The sequence below is a fragment of the Grammomys surdaster genome, unplaced genomic scaffold, assembly GCF_004785775.1.
Source record: "Grammomys surdaster isolate TR1022 unplaced genomic scaffold, NIH_TR_1.0 140, whole genome shotgun sequence".
NCBI classification, from domain to species: Eukaryota; Metazoa; Chordata; class Mammalia; order Rodentia; family Muridae; genus Grammomys; species Grammomys surdaster.
The window spans coordinates 7243242-7269898 of NW_021604598.1; the positions used below are offsets into that span (position 1 = coordinate 7243242).

The window sequence follows — 26657 nt, forward strand, 5'->3', positions numbered from 1 at the left end:
CGGCCGCGCGCCCAGCCATCCCGGCCCGGCCGGCCCGCGCGTCGCCTCCTGGGGCTCCTATCGCCGCCCGGCGCCTCTCCGCCGGCGCCCTCCCGCGCGCTCCGGGGTTCCGGCCGCCGCCTGGGTGAGCCCAGAAGCAGCCGGGCCGTGGTAGCGGGCCGGCCGGGGCTGCGCACGAGTGGGCCCGCGGCTATGAAGTGGTCCCCGAGGGCACGGAACGGGAGAACGCCCCGAGAGAGAAGCGCGCGCATCGCAGGGCAGCAGCCCTGGGTCGCTGGGGCCAGGGCATAGGACTGCCACCCGCTATGGACCGCGCCGGGGATGATATGGACTCGCTGCCGCAGGTCAGTGTCCGGCGCCCTGATCCCCCACCTCCGCGGTGCACAGAGCCCCTTTATGCGTCCCCATCAGTACCCGCGCCATGTCCGCCCGCGTGCGCGCGCGGAGTGTGTGTGTGTGTGTGTGTGTGTGTGTGTGTGTGTGTGTGTGTTGCACAAAATAGGGACATCAGGAAATAGGGCCGGCTGTCAGGGCCTGCACCTGAGGGGCCAGGAAATAAAGCTAGGATGCTGCCTGCCCCGCTCCATTAGGATGAAGGCAGGAACTGGTTCTCTGAGTCTTCTAACAACTGGTCTTTCTCTTAGCTATTCTATCCCTTGCCACCTCAGCAGGTGGTTCTTGGTGGCCCACGGGATCACAGGAGAAGAGGTCAGCTCTAGCTGCACCTCTACTCACCAGCAGGGACCCCAATCGCTCTGCTTTTCCTGGACGTTTACGATTTAATTCTTTTCAAGGGAACCAAGCGCCGAGAATCTTTCCTGTGAGTGCTGGGAGCTGAGAGATGTGGAAAGTGACAGTGAATCTTTGAGACCTTCCGTGCAGGAAAGCGGAAGGAGGCAGGACCAGGTCACTACCTTCCTCTGTGCACTTGATCATACAAGTTCAGAAAAGGAAACTGAGACATGAGGCAAGAGAAAAAGTATCAGATCCAGCACCTCGGGAAACCAGGGTGTCAGCCTCCTACTAAGCAGCTCAGGTCAAGAACCCACCCACCACCACCTCAACCCCACCCACCTACAGGAACTTGGTTTGCGTGAGCTATGACTTTCTCAACCAGATCTAGTCCTAGTGCACTCGCTGGACAGCTTATAGAAACTAGAGCTGATATGACCCCTAGATTTCTAAGACAAGGACCCTGGCCAGAGCCATTTGTTAACAGTGGATTCCCCGATGCTTGCGGGGTACTTCTCTACAGAGACCAGTTTAGCCGGAGTGCGTAGCAGGATCTTGTTCTTAGACTATTTGGCATACAATTTCACGTGAATGAGATGGATACCCATGTGCCTAGCAAAGAAATAATGGTGCGTGTGTACATGTGCATGTGAGTGTCTGTGTGTGTGTGTGTCTCTTTCTCTGTGTGTGTGTGTGTGTGTGTGTGTGTGTGTAAGTGGCAAGCACGCAGCTTCACAAGTGACTAGTGTTGAGGTGTGTATTTAGCTGTGTAGGGCTGTTGTTGCTCTAGTCTTCTGTCCTGAAATCTCCCTTTTCCATCGAGAGTCACTACAGAGAAAAGGCATTTTCCTTTAGAACCTGCTCAATTGGTGACCACTATTGAACCAAACATCAAGTCCTTTCTGTGTTCATGCAAGACAAAGATCCTTCCCATGACACCTTCACAAAACCTCCCACTCTGCTCAGCTCACTTCCAGGATCCACAAAGGTCCTGGGTTTGCATTTCATCTCCTCTCTGCCCCTTTCAACAAGAGAAAAATGCTTCCTAGGGTGATGGGACTGGGGAGATGAATGCATGTATGCCTGCACTTGGCAGTGAGGCACTTGGCAGTGAGGTCTTGCTGCTCCCATTTGTACAGTTGTTCCCCAAGGGCTTAGACTACCCTGTGCCTGTGGGCGTGGTTGGATATGTACATGTGTTTCTGGGTAAGGTACTACTGAATGCTTCACCTGAAGCCCTGGGCAAGTAAATCACTAGAGGGGACCCAACTACAGAATGGGAGCCTGAAGCAGAGAATAAGCTGCCCAAAAAAAGAAGCCATGTCTTCTGCACAAGCTTTTCATTAGACTTGGATTTTTCCCACAGTTTTTAGGGAGGACCGAGTCTATTGTGCCTTCGTAATATGGAGCCCAGAGTGATGAGCTTTTGTAGGGATAAGCTATGGAAGAGGGTGAGCTGACCAACAAGCCAGGCTCTGGGTCAGGGAGTCCAGTGGTTGCACGTGGCTAGAAGAGAAGAATAAGGATTCCTGAATGCTCCTCTGCCTGTAGGAGAGGCCAGGCTTCAGCACAAGGAGAAATCAGAGACTAGGAGAGGCAATGAGAAGGAGGCAGAGTGGAGCCTCAGACGAGATATGAGCCGCCTTCTACAAATCTGCACACCATAACATTATCAATCATCCTCTCCTGGGGAGGCTCCTCACTGGAGCTAGTGGACTGTCTACTGAGAAAGACTCTGATGGAGTCAGGGGGCTCACAACATGGATAGGTCATGAAATCGAAAGCAAACTGTTCCAGGACTATTAAGGCGAGCCGTCTGCTGTGGCATCACTCAGTGTTCAGGACTGGTCACCTTCTGGCCTTCGCTATTCTTACCTGGTTCTGGCATGTAGTGTGATGGAGAAAGAGGCAGAGTATGGGCAAGCCTGACACCTAGGGAAGAGGGAGAGAAGCCTCTGTCATGTACCATCCTCCTTGTCAGGGCTTCAGACAAGCAGATCTTTGGAAATCCCCCCAGGGACCAGCTAAGAGGCATGGTCATCATCCAGAGGTGACAAACCCCAGAAGGGCTTGCTGGGGTCCTATATGTCGGTACATCTGTCCCCAGCTAAGTGGATTTTGAGAAAAAAATGAACCCTCTTAATGCATGCTTTCCTGACAATCTATAAATTAAGGAAGTATCTTCTTTTTAGACTGTTAAGAATAAGGGCTATGAATGTTAATTTCATTTATATCTTTTATACATTCTCCTTCCCTCCCCTGTTCTCGAAGTATCTGAGTATGCCTCCCCTTAACCTATGTAGATATCTAACCTCTGACTTTGAATTGAACCCTACCCTTCCTGATACAGAACCAAATTACTCAGAACATCTCTCTATTGAAGAACAGTAGGAATGATATTTTAATACCTAGTGAGTTTTTTATTTTAATCATTCCATAATACCAGCAAATGGTTGTCTAATTTTATTTGAGATTCATAAACACTCTAAATCTATGACCATTTACTCTGTGTGCGGAAAGTGACTATGGACAGAAGTCACCCAGAATTTAGCCACTTGCAGTGACTCTAAGTACCTCCTGTGTCCCAGGCCCTGCACCTGGTGATGAGGACATATTGCATTAAACAGTCTAAACCCTGTGCTTTCTGTTTAGCTTTGGGAAGGTTGTGTGGATTGCTTGCATTTTTCCCCTGCAGCTACAGCAAATTTACTTTTCTAATGAGGTTTAGCTCCGGCCAATATTAAAATGAGTCTGTGCTCCCTGCGCACACACCAGCTGACAGCAGTACAGGAGGCAGGCTCTGAGCCAAATTCCTGGCAGGGATTATGGCTTTGCCATCACCAGCATCCCTAAGGTGGAGAATCTAAGTCTGGATCAAGAGCTCGATGAGGTGGAGGACTTACCATGCCTGAGGGATCAGAGGTCCTCTACTCAATGTGCAGGCCATGGGCAAGAGTTTTCTCTCTACCTGCAAAAGCTGTGTAGTCCAGTCATGTGCTCACGTGAAGAAAAGGGGACAGACAGAAAGCAATGAAGGGCAGAACAGACAGAGACAAAGGTCTTGGTGGTCAGGAGTGACTCAGTGCCAGAGACCAGCTCCCTATTTTCATAGTGTGGCCTGGATTGTAGGGGTGAGGCTCTGTCGTCTCTATCCTGTTTGTCTTCCTTGTTTCTAGGGCACGGGGAGAATCTGACCCCTGGAGCCAGATTCAACTCTCTAGGCTCAGGATTGCCACTACCTATTTGTGGTTCAGAGCTTGTGATAATCAATGTTGAATGTGAGCTAGACCGCTTCCCTTTGCACACTAAGCAGCCCCTCACCACCCCAGCCATAGTTCAAGGACTCAAGAGCCACCTGTAGCCAGTGGCTCCCATCTTGGACAATGCATTCAGAATGCTTGTACAGCCCAGAAAGCTCTTAAACAGTTGATGTGAGCATTTGTATGCACAGAGGGTTTGGCATAGTGTGGCCAAAGGAGCCACAGTGGCTAGACTCAGATCCTGCCTCTGCCTCTACCTTATATTGGTTTATGGCCTTGGGGTGGCGCTTACCCCACTCTACCTCTGATTCCTCATCTCTAAAATGGGAGTAATATTAAGGTGGTGAAGAGTGGATGAGTCATTGCGGTCCATCATGCTAATCACTCGGAGTGCACAGTAGCGGGTGCTTTTTGTTTTTTATTTGAAAATAGACAGCAATTTGTATTCTTCGTTTATTTAGCAATTCACAAAAGTACTTGCTGAGCAGCCCACTCTGAGCCAGGCTGTCTGCCATCAGCATTTGCCCTTGCCTGCAATGCTAACCCCTCCAGGGCCTCTGCTTCCTGACCTGAGATAGACTAGAGCCCTGGAGATAAAACACAACTGGGAGTGTGTCTTACTTTAAATGGCTGCTGCCCGATTAAAGGGGCTGCTTGTGCTGTCTGAAGGTAGGGGAAAATGGAAATTCTGGCTCTTTGCATTCTCATTTTCTCTCTCTCTCTCTCTCTCTCTCTCTCTCTCTCTCTCTCTCTCTCTCTCTGTCTCCTTCCCTCCTTCCCTCCCTCCCCCTCCCCCCTCTCTCTCTGTCACACACACACACACACACACACACACACACACACACACCAGCAGCAGCAGCAGCATCTAAGTCCAGCCACAAAGTCAGCCACTGTGGCATCTTGCTGGGTGGGATAAAGGAATTTGAGGGGTCTCTTCCTGGGCCTATTCCATCCCTAGTCTTAAGGGTAACAAAACCAGGAGGCTGTGTCCCAGAACTCTATGGAGACCAGAAGCCAGGAAGGCTCCTGCCAAACAGGAATTAGCCATCACCTACCCAGGAACTGAGTGAGTGAAAGAACAAACATGGCCCTAAGTTTAGTGTCCCAGCTGTGTCAGTAACTCAGTTGGATGACAGAGCCTGTGAACTGCCTGTTTCCTCATCTGGAAGTCTGGAGGCCAGGAACCAAAGAACATCTGCCCACTCAGCAAAAAGTCACATCACATAGCCCTTCTGCAGTTCATTCAGGAACCCAGGAACCGGTAACCCAAAGGTGGAAGGTAGAGGTAAGGAGAGCAGACAGAAAGCATGTAAGGAGCTGGTGCACAGATCCCCAGGCTCCCCGGGCCACCAGGCTTCTGCAGCATTGGACTCTGTGACTCCAGACTGCTTCCTACACTGATATGAAGGTAAAGACAGATGCCATAGTGGCTCCATCCTTGTCTAAGGCCACTCAAACCTAAGTGTCTCTTCCCACAGTGCTTTGACTTTCCTAACACCCTGACAGCCTATCTTTGGTGAACAGACACACCTACTGAGGTAGGTGAAGGGTTGGGAGCCTCAGTGGCTTACAACCTGGTTCTGGGGCTTCTAGCTACTCAGAGCCTAGATCTGCAGCCTTCTGACTGGGGAATCATATGCTTGAGCCTCAGAGATTGGGGGATCATCCTCACCAACCCCAATCATCACTGCCCTGGCACCCAGTCAGAGCAAAGCTGCTTCCAGGAGCTGTTCCTAGCTGATCCCCTGGGAAGCATGGTGGATAGAGTCATCCATATATCAAGGAAGATGCTATGGCTCAGAGACACCTCTATGTCCATCCTAGTAGATAGTTCTTCCCCTCAGCATTCCTCCTCACACCCTTCCTACTTGCCCCTTCAGCTCTCTTGCTTTCTCCCCACTGTCCTTTGCCTAAAGGCCTCATAGTAAATGGACACTGTTTTCAGAGGTACCAGCTGGCATACACTCTGCTCAGCCACAGGCCAGGGACCCTAGCTCTGCAGCCTGCTTAGGATGATGAACAGCCAGTAGGCATGTGATTTTCTTTCTCCGTCAGAGTTTCTGAACTTAAGCTGACGTATTACTCTCCTAACTCATCACTTGTCGATATTAACTTCTTCTCCCCCTCATAAATCTCCTTCTGTGTCTCAGAGCAAGCGGCCGCTGCTCTAGCCTCCTCTGCTGCCAGGCTGCAGACTGCCGCCTACAAATACCCACTATGCTAAGGGGTACACCCATCTTTGTGCCCTGAACTGATTTCTTCATGGTGACATTCCCAAGAGACTAACCAGAAAGATACTATGACCACACAGGACATCAAGTCTAATCCAGCTTCAGGGAAACCTGCTTCTTGAGAATCCTGGCCTCTAGGATGTCCTTGTTGGCCAGGTCTAAATCGACCATGTGTACAACAAACTCTTTTTAATTTGTGTCAAAAATATGTAACATCAAACTTAACCATCTTACCCGTTTTAAGTTCAGTAGTCAAATATAGTCAGTGCTTTATAAAATCTTACAAATTGGAACCTCTACATCTGTTGGGCATCAACACCATCCCCCAGCTTTGTGCTTACATCTTTCTCTAGGTATACAGCATTTGAGTATAACTTACATGATTTATCCTTTTGTGACTCATTTGTTTCTCTTCTAATGTCCTCAAGATTCCTCCATGTGGTAGCATGTCGGAATCTCCCCCTCATTGTAAGTAAGGCTGATGCATGAGCGCATGCAGTATTTCATCTAATCATCCAGCCAGTGGACTGGTTCTTTTCAAACCATGGAGAACAAAGTGCTAGATCAATGGTAGTCGGCCCCAGATGCCCTTCCTGACTCAAGAAAGACACAGAAGATATATTGATATTCAGCACAAAATTATATCTCAATGTCATGGGAACACAAAGCAGGCAAGAGAGCCCCCAATTGTCTGGTGTCTGTTTGGGCCTCTGTTTGTTCCTTCCAGCCATCTTGTGTTTGCTAAGGATCCTCAGGTGCCCATTCCCCAAGATAAGCATAGCCTTCCCAGTCCTGGGAGCTGAACAGTTTAACAAGTATTGGGACAGATGTCCGCATGGACATCCTGGCCACAGAGGGACGCCAATGTCCGGTGCCTTTACTACTTCTGTCTTCTTGGAGCCCTGAGGTGAAATCTTCTTCCCTTTTAGGATCCTTGTCTGGGTCCAGAGCCCATGAGGCCCTAGATAGTCCTCTGGGGTCATAGCAGGCAAATCTGCCTTACACTATTCAGGCTTCTTTGCAAAGAGATGATCAGTGATACATAGCCACCCTGCAGCTTGCTGTGTAATATATAGTCCAGAGCACACATAGATAGTGTCAGTGTAATCTCCACACGAGGGACTTAGATTTAAGGTACCCTCCATCGATCATATCCACACTTGCTGTGTTTACGAGAAGTGGCACACACAACATGGCCACTCTGGCTAATAATACACATTTACAAGTATGCTCAACCATCTACCTTCAGCACATGATATTAACTGTTTCTTGTCCTGTCAATAGAGATAGCTGATGCCATACAGCATGAGCCTTGGGGACAGAGTAGGCATACTAGAAGGGAGGAGGTAGCAAGAATGAAGTTCCCAGGAACCTACAACCTGAGGTTAAAGGACAGGGAAATCATTGCATTCAGGAGACTGCAATAGGATGTCATGCAATACCTTAGTACACTAACAGCCTGAAAAAAAACAGTACCATAGGGAGAGTGCCCAGCACAGGGCTTTGGGTCATTGTTAAGGAACATGCTGTGAACAAAAGTAGTGTGAACCGGGCTGGAGTGCCAGGTTCCAAGCAACATGACCTTCCACATGTGGGAAGTCTATCTGCCCCCAGGCCACCCACATTTATCATGCTACAGCATGCCAACCACCTACATTCCCAGGAGCTAAAGTCTCTCCCCTGCCTAGCTTTAAGAAAGGAGGAATATGCTAGAAAAACTTCCCAGCAAGCAGCTGGTACTGATCCCTGGGAAATAACTAAGGAGTTCCCCTTCTCTTCATCTTCCCTGTGGTGACTTCCAACTGAATATCTAAAGTTTTTATTAGCATATATTAATTTTATGTAATAATGTGTTTCATTACGATTTTCACGAACATATAGAATGGACTTTGATAATGTTGTTTGTTACCTTCTCCTCGTGGCCCACTCCCACTCCTGGAGTTCTGTTTTTAAAACAAGGTGGTAGTGCTTGCTGCCACTGCCATTATGTTTTTCATGATCTAGGTAATTTTAGTGCTAATTGTGAACCAGATGCTTCCAATGGATTCCCTCAGCTGACTACAAATGGCCCTGTGAGGGATGCAGTTATGGAACCGAAGCTGCAGAGCTATTGGTGCCGCTTCTCCTTTGTGTTGAGCCCAGGGTCCTAGGTAGGAATGCACAGGTTTGACCTGGAGGACAAACATTAAATCCAGCAAGTGCCTGACCATTTACAAGACCCCACACTTGATGACTGTACAATCATAGTTGGCTGGGCTTGGGGAAGGTGAGGCTAGGGAAGGCACAGGGCACAGGGATATCTCGCTTTGCCATCACCCTTCTCTAGACACATCATGGACCTCAGCACCAAGGGAATGTGAGGCAGAGAATGGCGTCGAACAGCATCAGAGTGAGAAATTCAGTGGTGGGGAAGCAAGCTGGTGCCAGCTGATCCACCCTCCCCCATAGGATAAAAAGCCCTACAACAACCTGAAAAGCGCTGCATGCTATTTCAGCATACTCAAGGTTCAGACTCCTGGCTGCAGAGTAAAACCCAGTCTGTGGCCCTTGCCTATTTGGTCCCAGTACCCAGGTCTCGGAAGGATTGAGTAGGTATCCATGCCAGGCTCCACCCTGTATATGGAAACCCTCACTCCCCACTTCATTCAGGCAGCATAACCATAGGTTGTCCTCTGTCTTGAGGTTATCAGAGGGCAAATGCTGTATCTCTCCAAGCCTTGAAGCCAAAGACTCTAGGGGCATTGCAGTGCCTCTCAGTTTAGGACTATTCTCTGCCAACTGTTGGTACATGGCAGCCTGGCACAGAGAGAGATGTGTCCTCCTGGCCAGCTGCCCACGTGGCTTCTGCTACTGCTGTTTTGAAGCAGCTGGAGCTCTAGTAGTCCCTGCTGCCTGCCTGGTAGCAAAATAGGCTGGGTTCCTCCTCTGCAAAGCAGGGATCCATTGGTAGTGTTGGCCCAGTGGGTGTTCAGTAACTATAGAGCCATACCCACAGATGTCCTGAGCAGCCCACAGGCTTCTCACTGGGCACTAAGCAGAGCAGTAGGCTGGGTGGAGAGATTCTCCAAAACCAGAATGTGTAAATAAATAGAGAGAATTTGGTATACTGTGTAGAATCTAAAGGCAGGACAAAATCCTCGTGTGGTCTCTTTGTGGCATTGAATGAAATACACTGCGGGCCCTGTGCCCTATGTCTCCGGGGAATAAGGTAAGGTGGGTAGGGAGAGGATATGAGAATACTCCTGTTTGGAGCAAGTCAGATTCACTAGCTCCCAGGGTTCATAATGCAGGAGGGAAGGGCAGTGTTTGTATTCGCTGGCTCCTGAAGGTTGATCTTGAAGCCTGGGACAAGGCTGGTGATCTACTCAGGGAATGGGAAGAAAGAAAAGCATCTGTCTGTGCTCCACACTCATCCCCACACACAGCACCTGTACAGGGATTTAGCTGTGGCTCCTGGATCACTGGTGATACCCAGCTGTTCCACACTCTACCTGTGTCTGATCTGTTGACTCCAGTGACTTATCACCTCGTCACACCTTCAAACTGGTCCTATTTTGGATTTCTTTTTTTTTTTTTTTTTTTTGCAAAAGGTCACAGGGGTAAGGGAATCTCAGTTTCTTGGTTGCCATTTGAGCATGCAGCTGCAGTACCCAGAAGGAAGAGCCCTCTGTCACAGGGCTGAGAAGGAGGACTTGCCACTCTCAGGCCGAAGACTATCCCAACAGGAAGCTCACACCAGACCTTAGCCAAAGGACAAGTGGTAGAATCACACTACCTGTTACCTGGGACATTTGAGGAAATACAATCCCCACCCCATGCCTCAACTTCTTCATCTATTAAAAAAAAAAGAAGAAGAAATACTTTGGGGTCGTAAGGGTTTAATGATTAAATGAGATAAACAGCATAAGAGAACTTGGAAGCCACCCTCATGAAATCTTTAGAAGGCTGCCTCCTACTCCAACACTGCAGAGAGAGCAAACTGGCATGTGAGCGTCATCCCTTTCATAATAATCCCAGGCCTGAGTGTTGGAAGCTAAGGGCACATGAGATACCTTTTCACTCCAACAGGGACCCAATCACAAGATGCCCTAAAAGGCCTTAGAAGTAATAACCAAAGCAGCTGTAAACTCATGCTCTATCATCAGATGGCATGTGCACACATGTACAAGTACATATGTGTGTCTAGAAGAGACCTCTGCATTCTGAAATAACTCAGGAGGTTCTCTGTGGTTTGCCATCTGCCTTAATATGTTGTCAGAATGGAATATTTAATACCAATCCTTTCCTGATTTAAATTAGAAGTATCACACCTAGGAAGATGAAGGGCAGGGATCTGAGACACTTTGATCAGATGAACTCTTTCTACCCCATAGCATCATGATGGCAGTAGGTAAGAGTACCATGGCTGATCTGATACAAGACTTCCACCTCCCATGATAGTCATGGAACATGGGTGCTCACTCCCAGGCACATGAAACGCTGATGGAAGCCTAACAAATTTGATGCAGGAAGGTGGAGGCCACAGAAGGGAGGCAGATTTACAACTGAGGGGTCACAGGCTAGAAGATACTCTATAGGGATGGCTCCTGCAGCATTTGTAAGCCCCTTTCCCTGGGGCTGGCCTTGACACTGACTTTGTCCATGGCTTCATGTCATGTGATAAAGCCAAGCTCAGCACTTGAGAAGAAACTTGTCTCTGACTATCTCAGCCCCTCTCTTCCTCCATCTCTTCTTTTAAGGGAACCCTGGGGGAGCACCTGGGGCTTCACTGGAAGTAATCAAAGGGAAGCAAGATAGGAATCCCATGCCAGACCCTTCACAGGCTGGGCAGATCACAGTTACAGAAGTGTCTGTTTATCAGTACAAAATACATGCCAGATTGTTTATGTTAACTTTTCCCTAACTACCTAATAATCTACCTGGGGGAAGCACCATTTTATTCCCATGAGGAAATGAAGGCCCAAAAGAGAAGAGAGATCCACAAGATGCCCAGGATCCAAGCTCTTGCATCATTGCACCATCCTCCATGGATCCTTCTTTCCAGGCAGAGGAAAGCAAAAGAAGCAGGAAGAGAGGTGATAGACAATGGTAGAACACACGGCTTGGCTGGTCCTTGATGTTACCATTGGGATCTGTGGTGTCTGGGTAAGAGCTGAGAAACTCAAAGGAGGAGAGAATGACCTGGCAGTTTGTGGCAGGCAGGCAACCTCTAAGACGGCCCACGTGATCTGTATCTCCCTGTGTTCATATATCAGTATCCTCCCATTTGTCATGAAGGTGCCAAAAAAATATTGATCTGTCACTGCCACAGTTACAGTGCATCATGTAAGACCTTGATTAGCTATGGGCTGTCTCCTTGCTGAATTGGTACAGTAGGAGGTCAAACAGAAGGGGAGCCATATGACTAGGAACTATGGTCCAGACAGGCTATAGGAGGTATTCGCCTGTGGACCAGTGAGTTTTGTCAACAACCTGAGTAATCATGGGAATAGATTCGTCCTCAGTCAAGCCCACATAGAGAAATGCAGCCCACCCAATGCTTTAGTAAGTCCTGTGACCCAGGCCTCGAGTCCTGACTCAGACACTGAAGATAGCAGATACATGCTATTTTAAGTTCCTTAGTAATTAGTAATTTGTTAGACAGCAATAGCTAATGAAGTTGATTCCCTTGTGGATGGTGACACTCCCTTTCAGAAGAAGCCCATGCAAGGAAGAAGCGATAACAGGAAGAAGGACCAAGGAAGTGGGAGGAACTGAACCTCTCTCTCAGATTAGGATGTAGGGTTCTTTGCAGGTAGAGACTTCTTCCCACATCATGGAGGCAATAGCTGAATGGCCCTATGCTGTCTAGCCACTGGCCTATAACTGGACACTACCCATCTTCTCCCACCTAACCACTGTCCCCTCAACCTAAGCAGTCATCCATCACACCTCTGCTGTACGGTGGCTCTTAACTGGTGTTTCCTTGTGGACTGGCTGACGATTTCCAGCTGTTCTCAATTCTCCATCAGCTCTCCAGCTTCTGTGGCCTGCTTGCCTCTGCCAGTCCTCAAGCATCAAGCAGTGAGTTATCAGCTAATATTCTGCCTATTCATATCCATGGACATGTGATGGCTCCACAGGACAAAATATGGGTGTTTGATCCAGGTCCTCCTGTGCATTAGCTCTGTGGAAGAATGGATTTTTTTTTTTTTTTTTGTAGTTTGGTCTATAGACTGCTAGCATGACCCAGGTAACTTCAGGAAATCCAGCCGGTACCATGATTTATTCTGTTTTAACGTCTGCCATGGACTAGAGAGGACTTGGCCTCACAGAGAACCATGCCAAGCTAAAACTCTATTCTCATTTTTAACATAATCATAATCTAAATATAACTCAAGGCTGTTTCCAGAAAAAAAAAATCAAAGGAATTACCTTTTTAAAAAATTGACAAACCATGTGGGTTTTGACAGTGTTAGGCTGGAAGAAAAGAAAACGTTTCTTCATACCAAATCTGGAGTGATACAATGCCCCTTCTCCTTGAGTCCTTCGCTTGGTTTCCCAGCTGGAAGGAGGCACGATGATGGGAGATCAGACCCACATAAGTACTACAAATGCCCAGCAGCAGGGGCTAGACCACAAAGGAAGGCAATGTCATTTCTTGGTCTGGTCCTTCCTCTCTTCAGGCAGCATCCAGGTAGGATAAAGAATCCCTGTAGCCTTGGAAGCCATATAGCATCTTCCTGAAGCAGAAATCTCCAGTGAGTGGTCCAAAGATGGACCAGAAGAGCCAGAAACCAAGACCCAGAAGAACCCATATAAAGAAGGTGAAATGGATATTGAAGGGAACAGGTCAAGGTCCACAGCCTCATCTACATTTTAACACTGAGATTCTGCAGATATGAGGGAGCTTCCGTAAGCTCTCATGTCCTCCTATGAAGGTGGGGACAAGGTCTACCATCCAGAGCTGTCTTGACCATCAAAAGGCTTAGCTTTACAAAAGTGCCCATGTGTCAAAATAGGATTCAGAGTGGAATTCTTAGAAAACCCCTTCCCCCTCCTCCTTATATGAGTAAAGAACAGCAGGCTCTACATGCGCCTGTGTATTTAAGGGATTGTCATACCAGGAGCAGTCAATGTCCATGCCCTGCCTCCCAGAAGAAACTGTGTAGCCACATTGCTGTGGCTGAAGGGCTAGGGCTGGGTTAATGAAGTATGGATTGACTGGGCTGCAAGCTGATTAGCTCTGGCATTGGGCTTTTCCTGAGCAGTGCCTGCAGAATCAATACTAATCCCTTGATCCCATTAGGGACTCCTGTAGATCTCTGGGACAAAGTCTGTGCCTCTGTTTCTATGGAGAGGCCCTGTGTAGAGAAGAGAGATGCCAGGGTTGGGGTCAATACCTCGCCACCAACTTACTCTTCACAATTTACCTCATCCTTCTTTTTGGCCCTCCTCTCATTTATGGCCAAGAACCTCCCCAGTCACCAGAGTCCCCAGTTCCAATACCTCCTGAGAAGCTGACTCTGATCTATAGAAAGGACTTTAGTAGCCTCTGTCAGCTCCCAGGCTCCCCAGTGTGTTCCACATTCTTCTGAATGTGGATGAAAAGTGTTTTATGGGGTGGTGGTTGTTTTGTTTGGTTGGTTGGTTGTTTTATGATGCTGGCAGTTGAGCCTAGGAACTCACACATACTAGGCAAGAATTATCTCACTGAGAATAACACTACACTGCATAATCCGGAAGACACATCTTCATGGATCCTCTAATTGAGAAGCTAACTACATACAGAATTACTGGGCATAAAGCCTTAACGCGCAATTAATAATTTTCAAGTGGAGATCAATAAGCCCATCTTCAGTGCCAGGAACACTGTTTAAATACCCGTGGGCTCAGAAGAAACCCTTTCTGTCTCTGTAGAATTGGCCAGCATTGAGGCCCCCTTACACACTACTCTACCCTCTTGGGCAAGCAATTACTAGTCTGTCTAGCCTAACTTCTCCTCCAGCCTTGGATGATAGAGTGCTTTATTTTGATCCCCAGACACCCCCACTTTTCATCTGTAGACCACAGCTCTTTGAAGCCTGCAGAAAAAAACCCTGTGACTAGCTCTCCCCAACTGTGTCTATCTCCAAGTGTGTATGGCTTTCAGTGGGACTCAGTTTCATAGGAAGCTGCAATGGTGGCCCTCTGAAACTGAGTCTGGGCTGACACACCCAGACCTCTCTTGCCTCGTGTAGGACATGTCTTAATCCTCATAGGTCCCAGTCATCACAGCTTCAGGTTGTTAAAACCGCAGTACTGAAAATTCATTAGAACTATTCCTGTCAACAGTCATGCTTTAAAGCTAAAAGCAGAGATCAGGGAAGTGAACAGTGAAAGCACAGTCACCCCTAGGGTCTGTCCTGTCACTGTCCTGGTCTTGCTTCTCATCCAGTGGCCATTCCTCACTGAGCTTTACCCATTGTACCCACAATATAGACTTTGTCCCTGTTTGTGGGATGCTTAGAGAATACCAGGCGAGTGGATGTTCCTTGTGTCTACACTTGCTGGTAAGAGAAGCCAGCAGTCACTGGGGTCAGTAATGAGCAGGTATGTGAGCAAAGCATTAGAATCATGAACATAGCAGACCCTCAGCTGCTACCTGACCCCCACAGACATGTCCTATCCCACCATAAAGTCCCTTTCAAGTGCTGCTTATTTTTCAAACACCCTATTCTATCCACCTTGCCTCCTGCCTTCTCCAAGCTTTCTGTTGGTTCTTCTGCCTACCCCATCCAAGGTCCCAGAAGCCATTCTGAGAACCATGTGGATGCCACAGGCAATCCCCACATTCCAACGAACCTAGACCGAAACCATAGTCTACATGTGACAAATCATGCTGGTCTGAAAGGCCAAAGTAGGACCAGGCCTGATCTCCTGCCCACAGCCAGGCACTATTGCCAGTGGATCCATCCCCTGCTGGCCAGATGGTGTTCTCCAAGTCTGGGGGTGCTCTCTGCTCTACTTAATAACCGCCTGGTAATTAGCTCCACGATTTTGCCACTATGCTTATAATAGCCTCCATTAAAGTTATGGGGTTTTCAAGCTGTAATGGCTTCCATAGTAATTAATGCACAACTGGGTTTATTGCTAAGCTTATTTTTAGAGCTTGTCTCGCTGCCTTCCCTCCCTTTTCTTTCATAGATTTTTTTGACCAAAAAAGAATGTGATGGAATTAGATACCCCTACATGCATCAGGCCCCTAACACCACACCCATAGCATTGTTCCTTCTTCCTGTTCCAGTATCCAGCAGATACTGGGATTGACAGTTAAGGTAGCTATGTTGGAGGAAGGTGGCTCTTAAGCCAGTACTTATCCAGGTAATAGCTTAGAGCCATGTGACCTCCATGTAATTCAGGCCCTGGCACTTCCTGTCTCTGGCCAGGAGCAAATTGCTTACCCATATTGCTTCAGTGAATCCAGCTGCAAATAGAAACACACAAGTGCCTGCCTCTCAGGGTAGCCTTGACTACAGCACAGAGTACATATGTAAACAGTGCCAGCCATCTTTGTCCTTGAACATCATGAATGCTGAAGAACAGCCAGCATGAGCAGTGGCAAAGGCAGATACAAGAAAGGCTGAATGAGCTACAGGTCCAAGCAGCTGCCCAGAAAGAGAGTCATAGAAAAGCACCCCACACAGCCTAACGCCATGCCATGCCTACCTTCTTTCTTCTGCTTCCCCAACCTGACTCAGAACCTTCACCCAAACCAGGCTCATTTGAGAAGCAGACATTTTCAAAGCCCTGGCCAGATCTGACTTCCCTCTCTTAGTCTGTTGTCTGTTTCTGTAAGAGAATACCCAAGACTGAGTTGCTTATAAAGGACAGGAGGTTTTTGCTCTGTGGTTCTGGAAGCTGAAGTGCAAACACATGGTCTAGTGAGGGCTGTGTGCTACCTCTACTCATAGAGGAAAGCAACAGGAAGAGTAGACAAACAAGGAAGAGAGAGGCATAAGAGGTGGCTCTGCTTTAGAATAACTTGCTCTCAAAGGAGTGAGAAAGGCATTCATCCCTCTCAAGGACACAATCATATCTTACAGGCCTTGCCTCCCAACACTGCCCCAAGACAAATCTCAACTTTCATTTCAGAGGGGAGAGACTAGATCCCTGGGGGAGCTGAAGAGAGCACTGGACATTTACCTTCTGGTTTCATTCCCTAAGGAGTGATGTGGGGGCAGCTGACACTGATTCTTGGAGCTGTGAGTCTCTCATGAGAAGGGCTGGGCATGGGATGCTGGCTCACCCAGGATAATGCCCTGAATTAGAAAAGCAAAACTTGGTCTCCTAGAATATATCAAGACTAGTAGAAAGAAGACCCGAGAAGAAGAAAAAATGTACACTGTTTCCAAAACTGGGTCACACAATGGTCTGGTTGGCCAAGACTCTCAACATTGGCAAAGACCAAGAGCACATGTGGGCTGAGTGGGGCAGACAATATGGGCTCTGGAATGACTGTCTACCATGTAATAATAGGCTCTAATAGGATGAACATGTTGAGGTCCAACCAGAGTGCCAAGTGCTCCTACCAACCATGAACCAAGCAGTGTCTGCCCAGGAAGGGGAGGAGAAAGAGGAGGAAAGGATGTGACCATCCCCAAGGGAGCTATGAGCAAGCCACACTTACAGTCCTATCACATGGGAGACCAGGTCCCAAAGAAGTATCACCAGCAGATGCTCTGCAGAACCAGAAGTGAAGCCCATAGGGTTGTTCTATAGCAAGGGTCTTTCTTCAGGCTCTCGAAGCTGCCATTATTTGTCTCCCTACTACCTGACAGCTCCCCAGAGAACAGCTCTCCTCCTGCTGATGCTCAACTCTGACTTGAGGCTCATCCTATGATAAGAAGGTGCCCATAAGAATTCCCTGCAGACATAAATAGAGGAGGGCACTTAAGGGTCTTCCCTTGTGGTATCCAACCCTATCCATCTCTGTTTATCCTAAGTATGACACTGGGCCAAAGCTATGAAGAAACCACCTATGCTAATATGAACAGCATAGCAGCCAAAGTTTCTGGTACATTTCTATCAGGGACTACCCTGGGTGCTTTCTGAGAATTAACTCATTCAATTGTGAGAGCAGCTTTGGAAAGCAGGTGACTGATCAATAGCTTAGAAACTAGTACAGAGTTGATGTAATTGGCCAAAAGCCACAGCTTCTCCTCAGGTCTGTTAGGATTAAACCATGGCAGATGTCTCTGAAATCTGTGTCTTTAAGCACTGCATCCTACTGCTCTTGTATGTGTCTGCTTCTCAAGGGAAGGACACAGGCTCACTCACCCAGACAGCTATACAGAAAAGGCTCTGGGAAGATGGATGGTCCATTGAGAAACACTGGATGCTGTGGGTCTGGAGTAGGACAACCTCTGCACTCCATGTCCACATTTCTGGCTCATCCACCACTGCTCTATCTTTCAGGTATCAGCCTCTGAAGGTTCCTGACCCTGCCCTGGACTACTGTCCCTTCACAGATTCCCATCAGGCTGGACTCTGCAAACCTGCTTCCGCAATGGGTGGGTGTGAGCGCTGGTGAGAGTTACTGGCCAGTGTTCGGCTTCTGCCTCCCTGTGCCTGGCCGGCCGGCCCATGCCTATTCTTTTCTTCTTTGTGCTGCCGGCGCTCCGTGGCCACCCTCCCCTGACCTTGCCACCGCTCAGGTAATGAGGATCTGTGGGTGCAGCCAGCCTTGGAGATGCCGAAGAGACGGGACATCCTTGCGATAGTCCTCATTGTGCTTCCCTGGACACTGCTCATCACCGTCTGGCACCAGAGCAGCCTCGCACCTCTGCTTGCTGTGCACAAGGGTGAGCCCACCCCCACCCCCACCCTGGCCTGGCTTTGGTAATAAAAGCTACCCTCCTATCATGCTTTTTACATCTGGGCCCGGATCTTACCTTGGGGGAATTTGGGGCCCTCTAAGACTCCACTGAAAGCCTCCTCCTGCTCTTCTCCCTGCTCCTCTTCTTTCTGTCCCCCCATCTCCCCACACACATTGTTTTAAGTACCTGGGATTTATTATAATCAAGTATGAGTTTCAGTATCCAAGAGGAGTGGGTATGCCATGATATATGAGGCATCATGAGGAAGCACTGTGGCTTTAGTTAGGAGGCAGAGGGGGTGAAGCAAGCTAGGACAAAGCCTATAATGTGATCGTTTCAGATAGAGAAAAGTCACAGAAGAAGCTAAGCAGGCTCAGAAGCAGATGGTTTGGTTTAGTCAGATTTTCCTTTCTTGAGACAGCTATATTACTATATAGGTCTAACTGGCCGAGTATTCACTATGTAGCCCAGACTAACTTCAAACTCATGGTAATTCTCCTGCCTCTGCCTCTTCAGTGTTGAGATTACCAGCACCCACTGGGTTCAAAAGTGGATCAATTGGATGATTTCTGTGGGCCTTTGGATATTAGCATGGTTTCACCTGTCCAGTATTTGGGTCTTGGGTGATTTAAGGCCAGAGGAAGATTGGCTGTGGGTAGTGTGATGGAGAAGCAGGAATGTGGTCAGTTGTTTACTATTTCTAGAAACAAAGGTACCAATAGGAAAGGCAGTCCTTTCTGAAGTCCATAAAGCTCTGAATTGTCAAAGTAGTGTCAAATTTTAAACAATTAAAACAAATCAGATTAACATGCACACAAACATGCATACCCAGTTCCATAGTGTGCAAGGATGAGCCATGCAAGAGGGGTAGCAAGGAAGGTCCAGAGTCCTGGCCTTTATTGTGGTTTGAGGGAATGTTTGGGGTTTGCTTTAATTTTGAACTGTGGAGAGACAACCCAAGGCTTACTGCATGGTAGGTAAGTGCTATACCTGTAGAGCTACACCCCTGCTTGTATTGTGTTGCAAAACCTTTCAAGTTTCCTGGTTAGAAGACTAAACTGGGTAAAAACCTGAAGCAAGGAAGCATCTTCCCAAGAGCAAGCAGAAAAGCTGGGATTAGAATAACGTTCTTCTAGCTATGAGTCTTGAGACACCTTTTTTTACTCACACTCAAGTCTCCACCCTCCAACCTTCCTTGCCTCCCACATCTAGCTACTTCTCTTTTAGTATGACTAATGCCACCCTCTGCTCCACCTAGCTGGGACTCAGACAGGCAGCATGTTCTTCCACTGCAATGTGTACCATCTTTCCTGGGAACAGGAAAAAGGAAGGTGCCCAAGCCCTTCCTGTAACAGATGGATTCTCTGTGGTAAGACCTGAGAAGCCACTATAGTCAGAGACCTCAACTGATTTGGCTGCAACAGTGTGCAGGTCTCAACCCATGCTCTGCTGTCCACCATAAAATACAGTCAGTCCTTCAACCTCCCTGCAATTCCACAGTCTTCCTGCTGCAGCCCCACTGTCCTTGCTGGGCACTGTGGTCCTCAGCATGATGTCAGCCCCTGCTCACAACCCAGTGTCTCTCTTTGGGGCTTGTCAGTTTAGAATCACGGTTATCCTGTGAATACATCATTCCAGAGGAGTTAAAACTACCATATATAAAATGACGTAACGTCTGTTGTCCTCTTGGCAGAGTGAGGGTTAGAGACATGACATCAAGAGCCTTTGAGGATTCAGAGTTGCAAAATCCCTGAAGCCAGGGTGAAGGATGGAGTGCAGGTTTCAGTCAAGCCCTGACACATGGAGAACTTCCACGGACTTCTGCCTGTCTAGGATGATCTGGATAGCAGAAGGCTGTACAAAATGGCCCTAAGTCTTCACCCTCAAACCCAGTTTCCAAAATATTATTGACTACCAGATAAATGAATTCTTATATCCTGCTCAGAATATCCTGGACATTATAGCTTTTCTTCAACATTGTTTCTTTTCAATTTAACCCCAAACTCCCTGTCAGTGAGCTACATCTCTGCCAGTCTCCCTGACCCCTCCCACACTCACTCAGCATTTGATCTGCAGCCTGGGTATCATGTCCCTTCAGACATTAGCTTGTCTGCACTCCCTAGGAAACAAAGTGGATCACTTGGGCTCGTTTGCATTGGACTCCACTTTTGCAAAATGACCTGCTGCTAATGGTGATGGAAGAACAGTAGGAGAGAACGGGGCGGGTCGTGGCCCAGCATCCTCTCTGTGTCCGTGTTCGGGACCTTTCGTGTGGCTTGCTCCAATCATCCTTACCATAAATACATGGAGCCACAAGGAAGCAGGTCAGCTAGAGTCCTATATGGGAGTTGATAGTGACTGTGCTTAGTAGTAACCCAAGCCCTGATATGTGTTGTTAGCTATACAATAACTCCATCAAACAGATGCTATTAGCATTAGTTGATATTATTAGCTACATTCTGTGGACACTGAAATCAAGGCACCAGAAACTAAGAACCTAGTTCTAAACCTCACAGTTTGTCACAGCAGACAGCAGGATCTGAGCCTAAGTTTCCAAGTCTGCCCTCTAACTATTAACACTCCTACTGAGATACACGTGAGCAGTGAATGTATTTGACTCATGAATCCTTCAAATCCAAAAGCATCACTTGGAGATCCAGGGCTTGAAAGCAGGAACACCAACAGCCTTGATTGCTCCTTCTAGTACACCTGCCAGCTTCCCCACCTAAGAAGATGGTCCAGATATAAGAAATCTTCAGAGCTGCCCAATTTGGAACAGATCACTTTTGAAAAATTAAGAAAGTAATTGCTGCCTCCCTGTCTGTGTCTATGTGTCCAGAAGGACAGGCTTCTGCAGTACCATTATCCCTCCTGGTATCCTTGGGGTGTAGATGCGAAGCAATAGGTGGACACCAGGACAAAAGAGCTGTTCATAGGTCCAGAGAGACAAAGGAATGTGTCTAGAACGTAGGAATTGGGAGGTAGACATCAGACTAATGGAAAACCTAAGCAAGTGTCTATAAAAGAAGGAAGAACACCTAAACTCAAATGGCATTCAGGATGCAAAACTGTATTGACAGCTAAGAGTAAAATCCACTAGAACCAAATGCAGTAGTCAAATCCTATACTATGTACCCAAGTCTAAAGAACTGCTGCATAAGACAGAAGAGAGAAACCCCACTTGACTAGAGCATTTGTGGGAAACCTTATGTTCCCTTTGAGATCCAAATTGTGCCGTAGCCACCCACTCCCACCACTTTCTGGCTTTGTGGAATCCACACTGCAGAACATAGCTGTTCATCTCTGCTATGTGGTCAGTTTTGCCATGTGGGGAGGAGACCCTGGAGATGAGAGTCACGACATTTTTTTTTCATTTAGAATCTAATGCATTAGAGATAGATGACTGGAAGGTGGCCAGGTGCATTCAAATAGCTACACACATGCGAAGTATGATGAAGGGGTCTTTTCTGGGTCATCCCAGAATCTAAACTATGAACAGTCTCATCAGAGTTCCAGGTCCATAGGTTCGAACCTCAGGTCTAAAGATGGAAGCAAGAAGGCAGGCCCTTATGTTGGTTCTTCAGAGGGGCAGAGAACAGGGACTGTTTTGGAAGGGTGGGTGACTTTGAAAGCCCTATATCAGAGCCAGGCCAGCGCCCTCGTCCCCTCCCTCCCCGCACCGCCTTCTCCCACCTCTGCAGATGAGGGAAGTGACCCCCGCCATGAGTCACCACCCGGTACAGACCCTAGGGAGTACTGCATGTCCGACCGTGACATCGTGGAGGTGGTGCGCACAGAGTACGTGTACACAAGGCCGCCACCGTGGTCCGACACGCTACCCACCATCCATGTGGTGACACCCACCTACAGTAGACCGGTGCAGAAGGCAGAGCTGACGCGAATGGCCAACACACTATTGCATGTGCCCAACCTTCACTGGCTGGTGGTGGAGGATGCTCCACGCAGGACGCCCCTCACAGCGCGCCTGCTGCGCGACACTGGTCTCAACTACACACACCTGCACGTAGAGACACCACGCAACTACAAGCTGCGAGGTGATGCCCGAGACCCTCGCATCCCACGTGGCACCATGCAGCGCAACCTGGCCCTGCGCTGGCTGCGGGAGACCTTCCCACGGAACTCTACTCAGCCAGGCGTAGTGTACTTCGCGGATGATGACAACACGTACAGTCTGGAGCTCTTTGAAGAGGTGCGCTAGGGCCCAGAGGAGGGAGAGAAGCAGGTGGGGCTCCAGGAAACTGATGGATGTGGGAACCATACCAAGATAAGAGCAGAGGATAGTGCCCATGAGGGAACAATGTGGCATGCATTGACAAATACAGGGAGCCCTAAGCCGGACTCACTGCACGCTGCAGAGAACCAGATAAAGAAATGGAAAAACCTCCTTACAGGTTAAAGCAACCCAGCCCGTTAAAAGGATGACTTGAGGCTTATAGCTCCCATATCCTAGTCCAGGCTAGACTAGACTAGGTTTTGTTCTCTGAAAGATACCTTTTTGTGGGGTCATTTAACATGGCCACCAGAATCCTCTTAGGTAGCCAGTTTGATCATCTCGATTAAGTTTTAAAGAGGGAAGTTCATTTCAAATTTTAAAATGATAATATTGAGAGACCTTGTACAAGGGAGAAAAGACTATTGGGCTGTACTGATAAGATAAGCAACATCTTGGCTGAGAGATGCCTTGCATGCAGCCTGGGTCAGAATCCTCTAGGGGTTCCTCTAGAAATCAGTAGTAGGTCTGGAGGCCAGGCTGGTAGGGACCTACACACTTATTAAGTGATCCACCTCCTGTGGGAATGGGTAGTGTTTTCATCCTATTCAAGTATCCTGACTCAGGTTCTCGCCTTGTAGATGCGCAGCACGAGAAGGGTGTCCGTGTGGCCTGTGGCCTTCGTTGGTGGCCTTCGGTATGAGGCCCCACGGGTGAATGGGGCAGGGAAAGTGGTTGGCTGGAAGACAGTCTTCGACCCCCACCGGCCCTTTGCAATAGATATGGCTGGATTTGCCGTCAACCTCCGACTCATCTTGCAGCGAAGCCAGGCCTACTTTAAACTGCGTGGTGTGAAGGGGGGCTACCAGGAAAGCAGTCTCCTTCGAGAACTTGTCACTCTCAATGACCTGGAGCCCAAGGCAGCAAACTGTACCAAGGTAAGACTCTCTTCAGAACTGACAGTTGGTAATGCAAGCACCCCACACACCTCTAGACCTTCTGTAGATCAGGGGAGGAAAAAGGGTTTGCTTGTCTTCAGTCCTCACCCAAGATGGTATCTTATTGTGAGTAAGATGGTTACAATTATAGACAGGGAAATGGGGAGGGCTTTCCACTGAGGAATTCCAAGGATTTCTGAGTCTCCATAGGAGAGTCTATGACCCCTGCTGAGCACACACATGCACACACCAGTGAAGGTGCACACTTGCAGACATGCACATATACACAGCACATGCATGCCTGCAAATGTATGAATGTATGTATACACAGGTACATACACACATGTAGACTTGGGAAATCTTGAGATATGTCTGTTTTCTGTAGCTTTAGATTTCTTGCCTTCAGAAGATGTTTCTAATGTGTCACATATACAAACAGCAAGAAAAAGGGGATGAATAAAGAGTGGTTTAAAAACCTTGATGGAACAGAGGTGGAAAGGGAGGGCGCAGAATATTTGCCACGTGTGGAAGGGAGCCAGCGAGGACCCACAGCACTTTATTTTGTGTCTCCGGATATGCAGATCCTGGTCTGGCATACACGAACAGAGAAGCCAGTGCTGGTCAACGAGGGGAAGAAGGGCTTCACTGACCCCTCGGTGGAGATCTGAAACTAAACATGCAGGTAGGAGAGAAGGCCAGCCTGGCCAGTGTAGTAGACAAGTGGCAGCAGTTTGGGGCACATCCTCCATCTCCAAGGACTTTTCCTTTGGGTCTTGTGGGAGAACAGGACCAATGTGAGCAGAAGTGTGGCCAAATATTATGTCCCCAACAACTAACTGGCCCCTTCCATGTGTAGAGCTGAATCCTGCTGGTACCACTCTTTCCTTGTTATTGTCCTGCTGGCCATGGGGTGTGGCCCACAGTGTGGGGTGCAGAATATACGTGTTCACGGGGTTCTGTGGATTACTTCCAACACAGAGCTGTGATGAGGACATGCCATAGAAAGCCATGTAGTGTTCAATATCGAGTGAAAGGGCTCACTAAGCACAAGCCCTAGAGCCCACTCCTATGCCAGGGTACCACTTTTCTGTCTGGCCTAGTGTTATTTCTCAGCTCCTGGCTTTTTCCTATGTGCAGAACACTGAAATCAATCTCTTTGGCATGTAACAAATCCTACGCAATAGATCTTATTTTTTTTTATTGTTTTCATCCCATTGGGTTAGGCCAGTGTATCTACCTACGCTTTAGAGGTGACAGTGCTATCAGAAAAGCTAAACAACTGGCCCAAAGTGGCACATTATCCCAAGAGATTTATGCTAAGTGACTGCCCAGGCAAAGTATTTTTGAGGAGCCTTTTGTGCTCTTGTCTCTTGGAAGCACTGTTCCAGGATTTGCTACTCCAGACCCACCACAGATCCAGGGGCTCATAGCAGACAAATATGTTGATTTTTGCCTCCGTACACCTGCAGACACCATGTCTCTGAAACTACAGGGTGTCATCCTTTAACATGAAATCCTTGGCCAGCACATCTTAGAATGCCTCGTTACAGAGCTCCATCCCACCTTCTGCCCTCACATATTACTAGAAGAATTGCCACCACTTGACTTTCAAAAATGTCTCTAAGGGGAATCCAGAGAGGCTCTGTGGACTCCACTAGGGGCTTAGGATCAAGCATTCTGTTCTACTTGCAGTTCCAGCTCCACCTTTCCCGAAGCTGACACTCCTGTTGTTCCTACTTTTCCCACACAGGAATCTCCTTCTCAGACCCTGATCTTGGCATTCCATCCTCTCCCATGGCTGATAGTCACTCTGAGGCAAACTCCTAAGGAACACCTCTTGTGTATTCTGAAGGCTTCCAAAAGAGCCCAGCTTGATGCCAGGATAAAAGACAGAGAATTTAAGCACAGACCCGTGGTTCTCTACATCAACATGGCCAGGGGCTTAAAAGACCCAAGGGCTGGGGATTCCAGTTGCCAGCAAAGCCTGCACTCAGCACACCTCCTTGGAAGCTTCCTGTATTGATGGGGCTGTATCAGCAGTGGACCGTGCCATGGAGTAATGCTGGGGTGAGGGAGGTCAGAAAACCTCACTGTTGAGTGTAGCATGGCTCTCCATGGCTCCCTGCTCTTGGGCCCAGCATGACTATACAGCATGTGCCCAGCCAGGACATTCCGAAGACCAGAGAGCGGCCTGGGGCATGAAGATGCCCCAACACTCCTTTCACACCTGCTCTTCCTCAGAGCTGCTCCCGAATCAGAAATACCTCTGGCTCTCCTCTGGTTCATGTTTACAGGGCATAAGGCTGTCTTGGATCCCACCTGGCACCCAGCCCTGCATTGGGGGAGCCTGAGCCTACCTACAGCTCCCCCTGTACCTCAGGCTGTAGGAGAACAAAGCTTTTACCCATGTCCCTCAAGCCTCCTGTGCCAAAACTGGCAAGGTAGTGGGCCTAGAGACAGCACAGGTCATGGATTGACCTGGATTAAGAACCAAGTCACCCCAGTGTCCACACTGCCTCTCCAATACCCCTGGGCTGCAATGCCCCTTGCTGGGTTTGGACTAAGGAGGCGATTGCCCTCTTCCTGAAACCACTGAGAATCACAGATCTCAGGGCTGGAGATAACAGTAATAAACAGGCAGAGCTCTTCCTGAAAAAGTGTGAGGCCCAGCAACCCCAGCCCTTTCCTGAGCCGTTTGTATGAGGGGTGCATTAGCATGGGCTCAAGGTCAAGAGCAGGAAATGTCTGAACACTGAAAGGGAGACCTGAGCACATACTGCTTTGGAAATCACTCTATCTTACACAAAATGAGGAAGCTTGCACAGCCAGCCCGCCTCATGCCCACTGCCCCTTCTCCACCCCAGACAGAACAGTATGCTCACGCTGTTGCACCTACCCACCTGCCCAAGAGAAGCATCTGCCTGGGTGTTCAGCACCCAGAGGCCCCTGGTCCTGGCTGCATGGGGCCCTCTGGTGGCCATCTCACTCCAGCTCCTACAAGTTGGAAGCACAATTTTCCTCCAACGTGGGGAAAAGAAATGGACGCAAGCCCACTGAAGAGGCGTTTATTTTTTAACTGCTAACCGCTCCCCCCTCCATTAAAACTCACAGGACAGGCCCGAGAGTCATTCAGAATCCACTCTTGGGTAGATGAGTCTCAGTCTACACATCTAACTTTCAGAGAATAGCATCAGCTGCCTATTTTAAAATGGATTTAACTTCTCACAGCCTTCAGGAAACCACCTGATGGGTTCAGATCCCACAGCCACCCTGTAGGACATCTTCCCCTGATCATTTATATTTTGGATATTGTTTTGGAAACTTACCCCTTGGCATCAAATGAGGGGCACAGGGACTCTATCCAATGGGTGAATTTATGTCTGGGCACCCTATTGCTCATTCATAGAAACAGTTTGTCAGTGAATGCC

The 26657-nt window shown here is 48.3% G+C and overlaps 1 protein-coding gene across 1 annotated transcript; it reads left to right on the forward strand.

Moving 5' to 3' along the window:
• The first annotated feature begins 241 nt into the window (after positions 1–241).
• On the forward strand, positions 242–25807 carry B3gat1 (beta-1,3-glucuronyltransferase 1). Its single transcript, XM_028763921.1, has 7 exons — positions 242–344; positions 17660–17754; positions 17899–18045; positions 21762–22270; positions 22933–23229; positions 23811–23911; positions 24980–25807. Exons 1-6 carry the CDS (start codon positions 322–324, stop codon positions 23895–23897), a joined length of 1158 nt encoding a protein of 385 aa, XP_028619754.1. The 5' UTR covers positions 242–321; the 3' UTR covers positions 23898–23911; positions 24980–25807.
• The last annotated feature ends 850 nt before the right edge of the window (positions 25808–26657 follow it).

What these genes read in the sequence shown, in the direction of transcription:
- B3gat1 (XM_028763921.1), top strand. Translation starts at nt 322, where the DNA reads ATGATATGGACTCGCTGCCGCAG. An exon ending in TCTGCTTGCTGTGCACAAGG is followed by an intron (nt 18,046 to 21,761) that starts GTGAGCCCACCC and finishes CCACCTCTGCAG; the next exon opens with ATGAGGGAAGTGACCCCCGC. An exon ending in GTCTGGAGCTCTTTGAAGAG is followed by an intron (nt 22,271 to 22,932) that starts GTGCGCTAGGGC and finishes CTCGCCTTGTAG; the next exon opens with ATGCGCAGCACGAGAAGGGT.